At 33.1% G+C, this 15,490-nt stretch overlaps 1 protein-coding gene across 19 annotated transcripts in view; it reads right to left on the bottom strand.

Moving 5' to 3' along the window:
• LRRFIP2 (LRR binding FLII interacting protein 2) overlaps positions 1-15,490 on the bottom strand; it is a 56,754-nt gene that overhangs the window by 16,088 nt on the left and 25,176 nt on the right. For 7 of the 19 annotated variants that reach the window (XM_030944197.1, XM_030944201.1, XM_030944200.1 and 4 more), the window contains 4 exons: positions 9,931-9,978; positions 3,303-3,347; positions 2,502-2,615; positions 2,006-2,077 (listed from right to left, as the gene is read on the bottom strand). In XM_030944197.1, coding sequence (XP_030800057.1) covers positions 2,006-2,077; positions 2,502-2,615; positions 3,303-3,347; positions 9,931-9,978 — 279 coding nt within the window. The remainder of the gene's footprint in view (positions 1-2,005; positions 2,078-2,501; positions 2,616-3,302; positions 3,348-9,930; positions 9,979-15,490) is intronic. The other 12 variants (XM_030944199.1, XM_030944206.1, XM_030944205.1 and 9 more) reach the window with 3 other exon arrangements.

Here is a 15,490-nt window from a genome sequence, read left to right as displayed (position 1 = left end):
TCAGTATTAGCAACAACATAAAATGCAGTTGAATTCTGAAAGCCAAGATAGATTAAGATTTTACTATTGCACACTGTGCTCTTTGGTAACCATAATTGATTACAATTAATAATAATTCATATATTCAATAATTCAATAAAAATAATAATTCATTACCCACGAGTCAGAACAGTAATAATCATGAGATGCTGGCAAACACATAAAGAATGAGAGTTAGATCCATTCTGAAAACATGAAGCAGTCTCACATTACACTTGATCTATGCCTCATATGTCTATGTCTAATAATCCTCTAATCTACTACTCTTTGAAGTCCTTTTAATATTCATATAACTAAACCAAAACATACTTCATCTGAACATATTGCTATCAGGTTTAAAGTTTCCTTCAAAGGTAAAGTTATACTTCAAAGAGGAAATAACTTTTGCTACACTAAACAGCTCGTATTACGTATTTTCCCCTTACTATATAATCTAATATATAGTTAAATTGAAGACATTCAAGTAAGTTGATAAATACATCACTGTTACATGCTCTAATATAAGAAGCATTCATTTAATTCAGTCTCTATATGGACATAAAACATATGAAAAGTTCTCTTTACTTTTACATGAAACCATTCATAATTAGACAATAGAAAAGAGAACAGAACAAATATCCTGGAAAAGATTTGCAAGCCCCATAATTTTTTAAATTCTGTATCCCTTCAATACAAAACAGTGAAAAGTAGGATTATTTTAAATTTACTGCACTGTTAATTGTGTGAAAATGTATAAAAGAAAGGCATACATACTAGTTAAAACAAGTCAAAATACAGACAAATCTCATGTGGAAGACTACACCTAGTACAGGTAGTTAGCTCAGTGTGCTGCTGCAGTTACAAACTGCAGATTGCACCCTTGGTAGGGGGAAAGGACTGGAGCTTCCAGCAAGAGCAGTGATCCGGCACTGACCCTTTGCACAACAAGGCGCATGGGAACCTGTGGCACCAGCCAGGTAACCGGCCACTCTGAGATACAACGGGAGCCAATGGCTCAGCAGGAAGACACCATATCCCTCTGTGCATGGACTGCAGATACAAAATGCATTGCTTGGTTCAGGGTCCATTCTTGGCAGCACCCAGCTTGATCTCACACTAGTTTTGTGTGACCCTGCCATGATTAAAATACTTATAAAAATCAGATGTCTGAGACTCTGTTATGGAAAACCTGTGGCCAAGCCTGTAAGGAAATCTTGACTGACAGTGTGAGAATGGTGTGTGTAGCCAGTCTAGTGCAGCACCCATTGACTCACTTGGTGATTCACCGGAGGGTTTTGCTCCCAGCAGTGAAAGTCTGGGGTGGTGGGAGTATGACTACCACAGTGGATGCAGGATTGTTTCCTTAGCACAGACAGGAAAGTTTCCTTAGCACTCATTAGCCTAATGCTGAAAAAACCAATCTGTGACTTAGAGAAAATAATGGGAATATAAACCAGCATAAATTAATTTTTTTTAATGGCAAAAAATTTAAACAAAATTCATTTTCTCCTGCAAGCAGTATGCCTGCCAAAATTAACTGCAGTACATCTTTCAAAATTATTATTTTGCTTTTGCTTTATAATATGAACTATTTGCTGAAAGTTGGAGGACTAATTCTCAAGTTCTTCGTCATAATTATCTCCCATTTCTTTGTTCCCTACTTAAGACCTAGTAATTATTTTGTATATCCATTTATTTGCTAATAAACCTCTAAAAATATAAACTGAACACCTCATTATCTTATCAGAAAACACCTATTTATATCAAAACATCAAAAAGTATTAACTCTTCTAACTGTAATCAAATAATAAACATGCAATCTCATACACATTTTAAGCTGATGCTCTTCATGCATTAAAAGTTAGATACATTCTTTAAAGAAATTTTAAAATTTGTTAGTGAAGCCACTATACGTTAGTGAAATTGGTGATAACTCCATTATGCAAAACACCCATTCAGAATGCATGCTTGGGAGGAGCCCTGATACCTTTAATTCTTTAAGTCCCTGCATGTATCTCCCTTCTACATCATGTATCTGGTCCTTAAGATAATAGATATCCTGCAGGACATAGGAATGAACCATTGCATAAGAAGTATGGGGAAATAATTTAAAATTGAAAAAGCATTAAAAGGTTTACATGCACTTCTGTCAAATGACAAAGCCTGCAATAATTCCCAGAAATTAAAATTAATTCACAACAACTTGATAGAAATTAAGGTTTTGTTTATAACCCTAACTGCAAGACAACTCAAATAGGACAGAATTGTTTGAAATTCGAAGTAAACAAAGTCTCATCTTAAGAAGCTAAACTCTTAAACCATAATTATGAACACAAACCAAGATAAAATACCAAGAAAGCAAAAAAATACTTCATGATTGAAAATTACATCCTCATAACATTTTCCTATTATAACAGAAGTTCTGTATTAAAAACAATCTTCCTACTTAAACTAGCTCCAAATTCTCTAAAAATGCAATTCACCCGTAATTCACTGAGGGAGGCATCAGGATCCACCAAACTACTTGCATCTCCACTTCCTCTCCTCGATGAGTTGCCACTCTGAGGAGTTGCACTCACTGAACTGCGAGATGAGGGCTTAAGAAAGGGAAAAACATTGTGTCAGGAATCATATGGTTATTTCTGGTATACTTGATAATACTCTTTATAAATTTCTTCAAAGTCACAGAACAGTTTTCTCTCTGGCTTTTCTTAATACTAGCTTACAGACAGTACATTCCATTGGGTATTTTCCAGCACCTGTGCTTCTTCTGGGTAAAATCTTGGTTTCTTGTTGATGACTTAGTGTACCAGAACATTAGAATTTTGAGTCATCTATCCAGAAGATATTCATAAGATGGCTAATAGTGCTGAAATACTGTACACATTTACAATATTTCCTAAGTATTATAATTTCTGCCATCCAAAATTCAGAAGAAAGCCTACAATGAGAAGCTATCATACAGATTTTTATAGCTTTAGCCTCCTAAATTTTAGCCTTACCTGGTAAGTATTTCTCACACGAAAAATAAATTTTATAGAAAATTATTACTGGCCAAAAGAAAACTAAAGAATAATTTTTTTTCCTCAAAAAATAAAAGGCATAAACCATTAATTCTGGGCAATAAAAAAGTTTATCTAAAAATATTTTTGCAAGCTAACCCTGACAAAAAATACAAAGAATACACAGAATGTATACTTTTTGAATTAACTCAACACTTGCGATTTGTGAATGAACACTGACTTTAAATAATTTTAAAAGTTTTGAAAATTAAAAACTCTTACCCTTGAAAATATTTCTGAATGTGATTTTTCACTCTTTTCTTCCAGCTGAAAGAGAACAGGGAACATGATTACCTTTTGTAATAAGGAACTACTGAATTGGCATCTTTTGTTCAAAGAGACTGAGAAATATTTTTAAATGAAACCATTTCAAAAATTCCAGATGTTAGCATAGATCAAGACAGGAAAAATAATATTTAGCTTAAAAAACAGTTTTTACCTCAGTTACAACATAAATGTAAAGAAAAAAGCTTGTAAAGGAAAAAGCCAGAAACCTTTCTTTAAAGTTTTTAAAATGTCATTACCAGTACTAAGCAACAAAACACACTCTTTTAAATTTTAAGTATATTTAAATATATATTTCAAATAATATTTAAAATTCAAGAGTAATCACTACAAAACTAGATGGAATAACAAATGCAAAGCTTCATGCAGGTACACTTAAGGGACTCAGTGACAGCAGGGTGAATGCCCTAGTTAACAGGAAACACATCTGTAAGTTCAATGTCTTTAGTGTCACCTGTGATTAAATCACAATAAAACTGGTTCAGGTAAAAGCCTGTAACTGAAGTGTACTAAGTAAAAGCATTCTACAAAATAATTTCCATTCATATTTTATCTACTGAAGACTAAGGAGAAGAACTACCACACTCCCTTCTTACTTAGGAAACTGTTATTGCAAAATTGTCTTGTAGATGTCCACATTTTCTACATTTCTATGAATCAAAGTAAGTGGGATTAGACACATATTTAGTATGGTGTCTCACATGTCCTGCTTCTCAAAGAACACCTGTTTTTCTCTATGCCAGAGAAAACAGTTTTGGAAGTCTATTGCAATCACAGAAGAAACAAAGATTACTTTATATGACTTTTCTTTTTCCTCCTATTGTGTTTTCTATAAAAGCAACACTGCTTCTTCATGACAAATTCACTTCCTCCAATGATGTACTGAAATTACAGATTGCAAATATTTGTTACCAGTATTGATCTGAAGGATACATTTAGACTAGCCTAAATAAAAATATAAATTTCAAATCTAATAATAAATAGTGATGATAACACAAGCAACTGAGAAGGCAGCATAACTACCAGTCTCAGCCTCCACACTTCTTTTAGCACAGCATTTATTTCAGAAAGTCAGTTTTATTATGGGAAAAAAGTGCTAAAGTTTAAGTTGGAGAAATAATTAGTCTCTCATGATTTGAGAATGTACAGATGATAAATAACATGAATTATTGCAACTTATACAGCACTGTAACAGTATTAAAATATCATCTAAATGCAAAGTCACAGAAAGTGGCTATGAGAGTAGTCTAGCTCTCAGTCTCCCATTGAAAGCAAAACCACAGCCAACAGCTGTGGTTTGAACACAGAGGTTCTGCAGCCTTGCTGTAACCTGGCAGACTGCAACAATAACGTCCTTGTGGAGCTTCTTGGAGTGTCTGGTCTGAACTCCTGAACTGCAGTGTGAGGTTGCTGGCCCTTGTTGCACTTCTTTGCAAGGGTACAAAGAATTTGGCTCTCACCTAAGCAAGCAATTACACACTGCTGACCACCACATACCATTCCTTTTGCTCAGCTAAATAAGCACAGTGCTCTCAGCCTCTCTGCCTACCTACTGTATCTGCTAACCCCAAATGCTATTTCAAAAGATATACCTAAGAACAGAAATTTGCCTTTTACTCCATGCTATTAAACACAAAAGTTTTGCTTGCAAGTAACAAGAATTTTTAGAAGCAACAGCATGAAGAAAGGGAAGGTGACTAGATTTGGTATAAAAAATGTTCAGCCTAAAGGGAGCTGCACAGGAAAACAAACCATCATGATAATTTTCCCTTAACATGATCTGTTGATTGACATGGGATTCTATACAAGTGCACAGCCAGCAAGGAGTGCTTCAGTAATGGATTCTGAAAAAATCTCATATGGGATGAAGGAACACTAAAATGCACTAGTGCGTGTACAGTTCTAAGTATTTTTGTCATGAAAAGAATAGTATTCCAAAAGTAAACAAAAACCTCCCTAGCACACAATTTCCATAAGAAAAAATGTAAAATATTTGGGTCTTTAAAAGATTGTTAAGCTTATCACACACACACACAAAATTGTGAAGTGTTACACTTGTCACATGCTTCTAGCAACAGGCAAAATCTCCTTTAAAATAAGGAGCATGCTTTTAAAAATTTCACTCAGTACATTTTTATATGAAAACAAGCCCCAACTCTGCAATAAACCAATTTGCAATTAAGTAATTTAGACTGCTTTAACAGTATTTACTCTTTCAGAGTATGAAAAGAAAATCCATGGTTTTGCTGTATTCACCACAGTGTAAATAAAAGCATTACACTCACACGATTCAATACTTGGCCATAATCTGCATCAGAAACAATGCTTCCCCTGTGGTTGGAACGACTGAAAAAATCAGCAGTGGTTTCACTTTGATGAGAAAAATCAGAGAACTTCAAAAGATAAGGAGAAGGTAAAAGAGAACTGAAGATGACACCACTGAATGAACAAAAGTTTATTAAAAAACCAAAAAATCCTACCTTAAATCTCCATTATTGCATTAAAAACAATGAACATTTATTATTGATTCATCTTCCTCAATTAGAGTAATATAAAAAATCATAAAACCAGATACCAAAGGGTTTAGTATTAATTTAAGGTCAAATACAAACTACAAAAATTAAAAAAAGTTTGCAGATCATAAAAGACAGATTATATAAACTGATAAATAAAAAATATAAAAATATTATTCTCTATAAATGTTGTCTTTTTTCAAATCAACACAAATCCAACAGCGCTAGCTACAATCTGGACTTCTTCTCATTGCTAAGTTTAAGATGTCTTAGACTAGAAGGCAAAGTTACTCCCCAAAGATATATGTCAGACTAGCACCTAAAAACTTGGGGGAAAATGCTAGTGCTACACATTTCTTGTTAAAAAAGGCAAAATATATCTAAGCACAATTGCATCTGCCATGGGAATTCAAGTGAAATACTAAACTGAGAAACATTATGCATGTAAAACACAGTATTAAATGGGAAGAATAGGTTTATCAGAACCTTACTGATAACATTCTACTTCAAAAGGCAGAAAGTTAAAACTAAATACAATCTTCACAGTGAAAGTGATTATAGGAAGAAAATCCTTCTATGGATAGTTTGAAAATATATTGTCCTTATGCAATTCTCACCATTAAAAAAAGTTCTCTATACTTGATGTACATAATTAAAAGCTAGTAAGATGTCTAAAAGTTATATATATAACTGGTATACAAAAACCAGATTACTGATGAACCCCTGGCTCAGATTATGCTATTTTAGGACTACAGAATTTGTATTTGTTGTCATTGCTATGTTATGTTCTATTTCTCTGACAACAAATTTTCCAGCTATTTTTCAGCTACATCTATATTTAAACTAGTATCTTAATTTTCATTAAATGTAGCTAGCTAGGTAAATTTTGATAGCTGGAAATTTGGCTAAACTTTCCTATTGCACTTATATTTCACAAAGTATAGAGATACTGAAGAGAATTCTTCTTATTTATTACGATTACAGCAGAAGAACAACTCAGGCTACAATCTATGACAGTATTGGTCAGTCATTCAAAATCCACTTTGCTGTTGAGAGGTCCATATACCTAATAAACCTTGCTATCCCCCCCTTCTATACTTTTTGTAGTCCTAGTAACTTTCCCAATGGGGTCATCAAAATGGACAGATTTTAAGATGGAGAAGCATCATACAGTTTCTCACAAGTCTTTTCTACTTTTTAGATCTCTCCTACTTGCTCTTCTGATTTTCAGAGAGAACTAAGCTGACTTCAAATGCATTATCCAGAGTAAAACCAAAATAACAAGACACAGAAACAGTAGGAAATTAATGTTAAATTATTCATAAGATTTTTACTCATCTGCTTTTCAGGATTATTTCATTAAACAAATGCTTTGAACTCTATTAAGCATTCACTAGTGTGAGTGAATGTACCTTGGCATGACTGGTATAACATATACACAGTGAGATCTTATATATATATATTCTTACATATCTTAAAGTTTATGCTTTTAAGAAATTATCTCAGTGTTAATAAAATCTAAGGAGACAAGCAGCATTTTCAAAATGTAAGAGACTATATGTGTATGTCAATATCTGTTACGTTTTAGAACTTCATAAAGCAACAGCAGAATTACCTTTTCCTACACCCTCAAAAATTTACTCTGGTATCTCTTGTAGCTAAAAACATTTGTTTCTGACAAATGTGGTTTTATTTGTTTAGTACATATAACGGTGTTAATATGTGAGAAATTTTAAAAAGGACTGAACATGTCAATTTAGCCCATACTAGAACACTGATAACTTATTTTGTTTTGTGTGGCGTGACAAATGAGCAGCTATATCAATGAAACTTAGACAATTGTTCTGTGGCAGAAGCAAAATAAAACTCTTTAAAATCACTCTGCAGCACAAAGAGCCAAGTTTAGAATGATACTTTTAATACAATACAGACCCAAAACCAATTTTTTCTCATTTTGGATACTCGTTATCATAAAAATGAGCAAACTTCTTACTGCATGATATAACAGTTTCCATTAATCCTCTTCCCCAAAAGAAAGACTTTTCTACATGCTTGCCCCATCTATGACATAGGGGGGTAGCCCCAACAATGTGCTATACTTCAGTTACTAGCTGTTTATTACAAACATTAAAAAGATATTTAGAAAAACAAATTCCTTCTACAGTTTACTGTCTTACTGCTAAAAATTTACATCTTGCTAAAAATCACATCTCCAACAAATCAAAACTTCTTATGCGAAATGGAAAAATCAAATCTGTGTGTTGGTCAGTGAAACGATCCCAAGTGGACATACTCGTAACTACTGATGTGTTAATATCAAAGCATTCATCAAATTGTGCATAGGAATGCTCACCACAGGACTACTTTGGACTGAGCTTGCTCTTGAAGAATAACTGCATTCAGATGGCTAAAGGAAAGTTATGAAGGACACTTTCACAACTTTCATAGATTTTTGTCTGCAGAAAACAAAGATAATGAAAGAAACAACCAGAGGCCTATTATACTAAAAGTGCAAGAACTATTTGAGTTATGTCATCCATCACCACACAACGAGGCCTGAGAAAGAAGGAATGAAGTACCACGTATATCCAGTCTCAGCCATTATCATGCCACACTCATACACTGTAATTCCTATGCACAGTCACATACTCTCTTATCCTATGTATGCATTTCCAGTTAGTAGCATACTTTTTGTGGAAAAAAAAAATTAAGATTCTCAGCAGCATTTATTACTGCTTTGAGGCATGTCTATTTCCATGTGTCACTAAGAATTCCCTTAAAAAATAGCCAAATACTTTAAAAAAATCAAATCTTAACTAGCTGCATAATTAAAATAAACATTTTAATTTCAATTTGGTTTTAACTGCCCAGAAGCCTGCAGAAGTTTTAACACACCCTGGGAACTGAAGCTATGCAGTATACTTAGTGATTTTATTTTACAGTCACTCATGCACATTCTCCTGAAAGAGTTATGTTTAAAGGTGCAAGGCTGAAATCTATTTATGGAGTGAATAATACAAGCAGCTCTGAGCAACGCAACTTAAAAAGAAAAAAAATTACCATTTCATGCTGCTTTACCCCTCCCTATGAAGAAACCTCCAGCAGAAATTAGAATTATATATGTATCAGAGTTATATGTAATAGCAGTCTTTACTGTACTGTTCTCTCACAGAATCTGCTAACATTTTCTTGAGAGCATATGCAAAGCTAAAAAAAGTAAATAATTCATTTGTAATCCAACCGCAAAAGAAGATCTCACTAACTAATTAAAAATACTACACAATATTTGATGGTTTTTTTACATAGGTTTAGCATGTCTCTAAATGGCAGTGTCAGATAGATTTGAACTACTATATGCAGCAAAAGGCATGAAGTTTTGGACGTTCATGCCAGTTTTTAAAGATATCTTTTTGCAGAGCTACCCTAGCCTTTCTTATGGCACTACTAGCTACTCTTGATTTTGTAAAGACGCAGATTAGGTTTTCATGCTATTGCTTTTCATGTTTATTAAATTTAAATATGGCATCCTATTTAAAAGTATTCACAGTGTATTTACCACAAACTTCAATAATCTCCTGATTTCCATCCAAATGCTTAACTTTTTAAAATACTGGTTTGGTATTATACATGCAGTTGTTATTTAGTATGCTTGAATTAACTTATCCTAACCCCAGTGCTCTTCAGTGTCATTGTTGCATTCACCAACTTTATGCTTGTCTGTAAAAAGAGCAGTAAAACAGCAACTACTAAAATACTTTAAAGAGGCAATTTAACAACATTAAGAAAATTAAACTGAACACCTCCAGAAAATTATACACAGAAAATGCAATATAAAAATATTTTAAAAATGCACATGTAATACTGTCAAACCTCATGGCCATACAATACAAATTTAAGGCAACCATGCATATGGTGCTTACAAAACAAACTGATACTTCTTATCAAACCAGTGTTTAAAGGAGACACCTATGAAGAAAAGCATAATTTTGTATTTATACTGGGCCATTCAAACATCTAAAGATAAGTAAGATATTGTTTTACATTGTACTAACCCTGTAGCTCCTAGCTGGTGCCACTGGATCACTGTATAGAGAAGACGACTATAATGTGAAGAACAGAACAAGTCAGAAATACTTTTTCTGCATATACACATTTTTAAATTTATGTTCTATATTCCACTAAAGTCCTAAAGATTTAAATACTAAATTTTAATCTATCTATAGTAGACAGAAACTTTCAGGAAGGGTGGGACAGCCTCCAAGAAAACCTCTTTGAAATCAATTTAAACATTATCAAACAGGTCTAGTATTTTTTCAAGTAGATTTGTGGAAGAGAGTGAAGAAATTAGGTAGTTCTCAAATAACATGTCAGTTTTCTCTAGCTAGTTATTTAAACCTGGCCATGACCACAGGTGCAGGTACTGGAAGATATTACTCATCTCATGATATATCAGTATTTTATAATTTATATTAAGCTGGAAAAAAGTACTGCAATGGTGTTAAACACTTAAGGCTTTTTTGTTGTTTTTAAAAGACAGGAATTTGAAACAGCAACTGTCACAGCTGTTGGTTGTTTTCTGTATATCATACAGAATCATGAAACAGAAGTTATTTTAAATTTAAAACCTCACATGCAGAACAGAGTAATCAGCATGCTACACAATTTTATAAAACACAACCCTTACAAGCAAAAAATACAACTGTTACCGCTTTTCACTGTAATAATTGCAAGCGTCATAGAGATAAGTTAGTGTCACATGGCATAAGTACGCAAAACCACATATACATATTTTATGTAAATAAGTACATTTATATAGAAAGAGGAGACAGACCCAAACATGGTAGGAAGGAACTGGTTTACTATATCCAAGGCTGCTATAATTTCTTTGATTATAGTAAATTCCACTCTGAGGGGTGAGGAAGGAAAGAAGAGAGAAAACAAAGGTTGCATCTGTAGATCTTGCAAACAAAAGTTTTATCTTAACATTACCTAAGTGTTCCCAAGCTTAGACCTTGTGCAAAATGCTGTAAAGTTTTCCCTAATGTTGACCTCAAATCCATTTAGCTTTCTTAAGCAAGTAAATAATAAAAGCCTCAAAACTACTATGTACTTTGCATATCAGCATTAACTGTATTTCTAATGCCATGCTCAAACAGAATAGTATATAATTTTGGTATTTTTCCTCCATAATAAAATAAAAATTCCAAAAGCTTAACAAGTGCAACAAGAAATACACGAAAAAAATAACTGAAAAGACTTGCTAATAATTAGTACAATTATTTACTTAATCTTTTTTACATTAGATACCATTATGAATCAAAGCATTTTGGGGAGAGAGAAGGACAGAAATCCCTAATAATTGAATTGGGGCTGGATGTTTATGTGACACTAGCATAGCCTGTATCCTACCACTATTCTTTACATCAAGTACACATACTGAAAGTCTAGCAATTATATTTTGGCTTATTTCTGTTGGGTTTTGACTCTCTACACAAACTGCATATATATGCACATGTAAGGCAAAAATTCATACACACATACAAAAAAGAAAAACCAGACAGATAAAAACATGGCAAAAAGTAGTGCCTGCAGAATAAAGCACTTAATAGGCAACAGAAAGCAGAAATACTCATATTGTTCATTTGTTTAGGAACTAAGGGAACAGGAGAATAGCCCTTCAAAAGCACATGGAGAAATGCTGTAATACAATAATAAGTAAATACAAAATTACTTCAGCCTAGTCTCAACACAAGCATCTACTGCTGATTTGACCCCTCCCCCAACCCCTAATGCAGTTGCTAATCCATCCGTACTAAAAACTGTCTGAAAAATTACATCCAAAATATTTCATTTATTGACACTATATTCACATGTTAAACACCAAACTTTCTGGAATAGTTTTTGCACAATCAAAATAATCCTCAAGCTTTTCTCAATAAGTCACTGGATTAACATCAAGGTCTATGGCAAATTCAATCTGCTGTACATCTACATTTAAAATGTTTCTAACTATCTGATAGATGACAAGTGGGAGTAATAGAACATGTATCTCCATCCCAACTGAATAAACTTTAATCCAGAGAATTGCCACCTTTAAATAGTTCCAAGAGCCTTTTCTAGGCCTCCAGCAAACAAGATTTCTATTCATCTGATTCCATTGATGGTATTGCAGTGATACAAAAACAGTTTCACACACAAATTGGAGGTCAGAATCTGATCAATATGAGGGTTTTTTTTTCCTAAAAACATTTATGAAAATGTCAGGAAGCTAACAAATTTTATCCATGATGTTACATACTTAGTATATTTATAAGGAATATTATACTAGAAGACTACCCAAAAAACCTTTATGGAAATAAAGAGCTTTCTCATTTGAGATTAACTGTAAGCATGACTCTAAGAATGAAATTTAGAGAACTAATAACACTATATAACAGCATCTTCAATCTCAAAATATAAAGAAGACAGACATAAGGATTTAAAGGTTTTATCACCTAAAGCAGAAGTAACACAGAAAATTCTAACTACCTAATTGGAAAAAAAAGCGTGATAGCCACGCTTCTATCACTGTGTTAAAAAAAACTGGCAATTGAAACTATAATCAACCCTATTCTCATTAATATAAGCTTGGCTTAAAGCTAGTGCTCACATCTCACAGAAGAATTTAATCAATAAACAAACTAAAAAAGCTTAACAATACAAACAAATTTAAGCACTATATTGTGCTTGCCTATCTGCTAGCTAATTCAGGTAACACTGCTATTTAAACAAATACAGTTTTTTAAGCCACTTAAATATTCCTTTTGGTGGTACTTGTTGCTTGCCTCTTCTTAAGAAGCACAGATTTTATGTGGCATAATACCACTGAGAATGTGATGCCATCTACTATGACTTCATAAAAATACGACAGATGTCTTTTGAGTAAAGATATACAAACTAGCTGCTTATTCTCTGGACTGAAATAACTTTCCATTAGATTACGTTAAAGTTTCTATGTGGTAACGTAGAATACAAATAGATGAATACACACTTTTTCCACCAAGGATGTCCTCGAAGTCTAACCTGTATGAGACTTCACTACAAAGTTTAGAAACAACAATACTAGCAAGCACTTGCTCTAAGACAGGTGTCTTTTCTCCCTGAAAAAAATTACACATGGAGGCTACAGAAAGTGTTAGAATTGTATAACTATTCTACATCTGAACATATGATAGTACAAATTTGTATACTTTTTAAAGTATATAAAGAATTTAAAGTCACTAGTTAGTATCATTACACCTTAGAAACATAGCACAAAAACAGTCTTCCCTCAAAGAGATGCAAAGTATTAACATACAGGGACCAAATATCTTGCAGATCTATCCTTAGTGTTGTCATACTAACGTAAAAGAAAATTAAATAAAGTAAAAGTCACAATGTTAAAAAAATTAAACTGCTTTTATTTCAAAGAATGACTAAAAAGACTTACAAGAAAATTACAAGAAAACATATTCTACTAATAATGAAAATTTAAACATGAAGGAATATGCATTTATCCAGATCTGAAGTGCTTTTTGAGGCTGGACCACTTAATAAAAATTAATCTTTTTCCCCAACAGCATCCTATTTTATGAAAAATGAGATAATTTTGGACAGCACTACGCTATGTGAAATATTTCACGTGACTTTAGTAATAGAATTTTAAATAGTTAAGCCAAGTCTTATATGGTAGATTTCATTAAACTGAGACAACATTTACAAGGTTATCAAACAAAGGGCTCATCTCCACACAGGCAAAGCACTCAAAAGGGAACATCAGCCCCATTGTTGAGCTGTGCAATTCACCATGATGCAATGACCTTCCATGGCACCTTACAGGCTCAGGAAGGTCATTGCCTATGAGGTACAGGGCATGAAAGATTTCACAGGAGGAAAGGGAAATAGTATTTTGTGATCAGGGAGGAATTAAAGGGAATAGAGCAATTAAGTGTTTTCAGGAGGAGCAAATGTGTGAAAAAGAAGGAACAGTGTGATGAAAGGGCCAGCTGCGCGTAAAGAGAATGGGAGTCTACCAGAGTTGGCAACTCTTAAGAATACTACTAAAAACAGCTTCGTAATAATAGTTTAGCGAGTGTCTCATGTTTCTTGTCACTCAGTAACAGCAATATTTGTGAAGTTTATGTGTCTTTTTTTCAACTTAGAAAACTTTAATTTTCACATCAGGCTTGTTTTTTCCAGTTCATTAAAAATTTCACAGGTATTTTGGCTGTAAGTAATGTGCAATACAATATACAATTTAATATCAACCTAAGCCAACAGAAAAAAAAGCCCCGACAGTAGTTTAAAAATATGACATTATATAGCAGCAGCACGCTGGAGTATTGCCCAGTATAATTTCCAAAATTATGAGTAATGAGAGGATTTCAAGAAAAAATACTTTTGTCTATTGTTACATCTGAAAATTTCTTCTAGACATCAGATTAACACCAGAAATTCCCCACATTTTGGTTTTATATTTGCTTATAAGTTAATGTAGCCCAGATTTAGTTAATATTATTTCATACTGTATTCATATTATCTCAATAGTTCCAATACATCCAGTATTAACAATATATTAAATGACATTTTAATATTGTAGATGTAATTTATAGACTATGGTCCTTTTTGTGTTACTAAAAGTATTACCTACAGGACCCATAAGGCACTGGATCATAGTTAATGATTAATAGTTAAGCTGATTAAATAATCAACTTAACTATATATTTTTTCAAAACAATTTCTGTCTCTAATTATTACCTCCAATCAGTAACCTTGCTATCAGAGAAAGAAGACAGATCACTCAGACACTTATCATCCTGACACTTAAACTGTTAATAGTTTAAAAAGGTATAACAGTCTACTAAAAAACGTTTCACTTGCCTAAACTAGGAATATCATAAATATACAGAAATACCCATTACTGAAAAGGCAAAATTTGTGTATTTCAGCCTTGCCTGTTGTTCTAAAATCACAACATAAAAGAGAAAAATGTCTCCTGTTTTAACTTTTAATAACACGTTTGTACCTGTCAAGACTGATGGACAACCTTTTCCATTTCATTTTACTTCTCTACTGGGGACATTGGGAGAGAGCAACTGAAGAGATTAATTCCCTTCACACATGTAAGTGTTCTTTCTTTCAGCTCTCACATTTGCTATCACAAAGTACTTGATTACAATCAATCATTGCAGCAATCCCATTAATACCGTGCTCTATAAGCATGCTTTCACCAGACTACTACTCTGGTAAGTAGACACAGAAAATGTTACAATGTGAACACATCACATTAAGTAAAAAGCGTGCTCATTCCAAGTTACACACCACAAGAGCTCTCCTTTTGGAGGTACTTGCTCGGCTCCTGTGAGATGCACTGACATCTGAGGAACTCTTGAGAATGAAATTATAAAAATACATTAAGATATGAAATAAATTTTTAAATTTAATTCTATTACTCTTCACTGAATGACAGAAAATAACCAAGGCAGTCAAAGAAATTCTAAGTAAGCCCCCCAAAAATGAGCTTAGTTATCTGCCCAATTCAAACCCTCTTGTTTAGACAACAGACAATTACTTAATCTCCCTCTTAGCATATTT

The sequence above is a fragment of the Camarhynchus parvulus genome, chromosome 2, assembly GCF_901933205.1.
Source record: "Camarhynchus parvulus chromosome 2, STF_HiC, whole genome shotgun sequence".
Taxonomy (NCBI): Eukaryota; Metazoa; Chordata; class Aves; order Passeriformes; family Thraupidae; genus Camarhynchus; species Camarhynchus parvulus.
The sequence above is the reverse complement of the archived record's forward strand: the minus strand, read 5'-3'. Positions and strand labels throughout refer to the sequence as shown.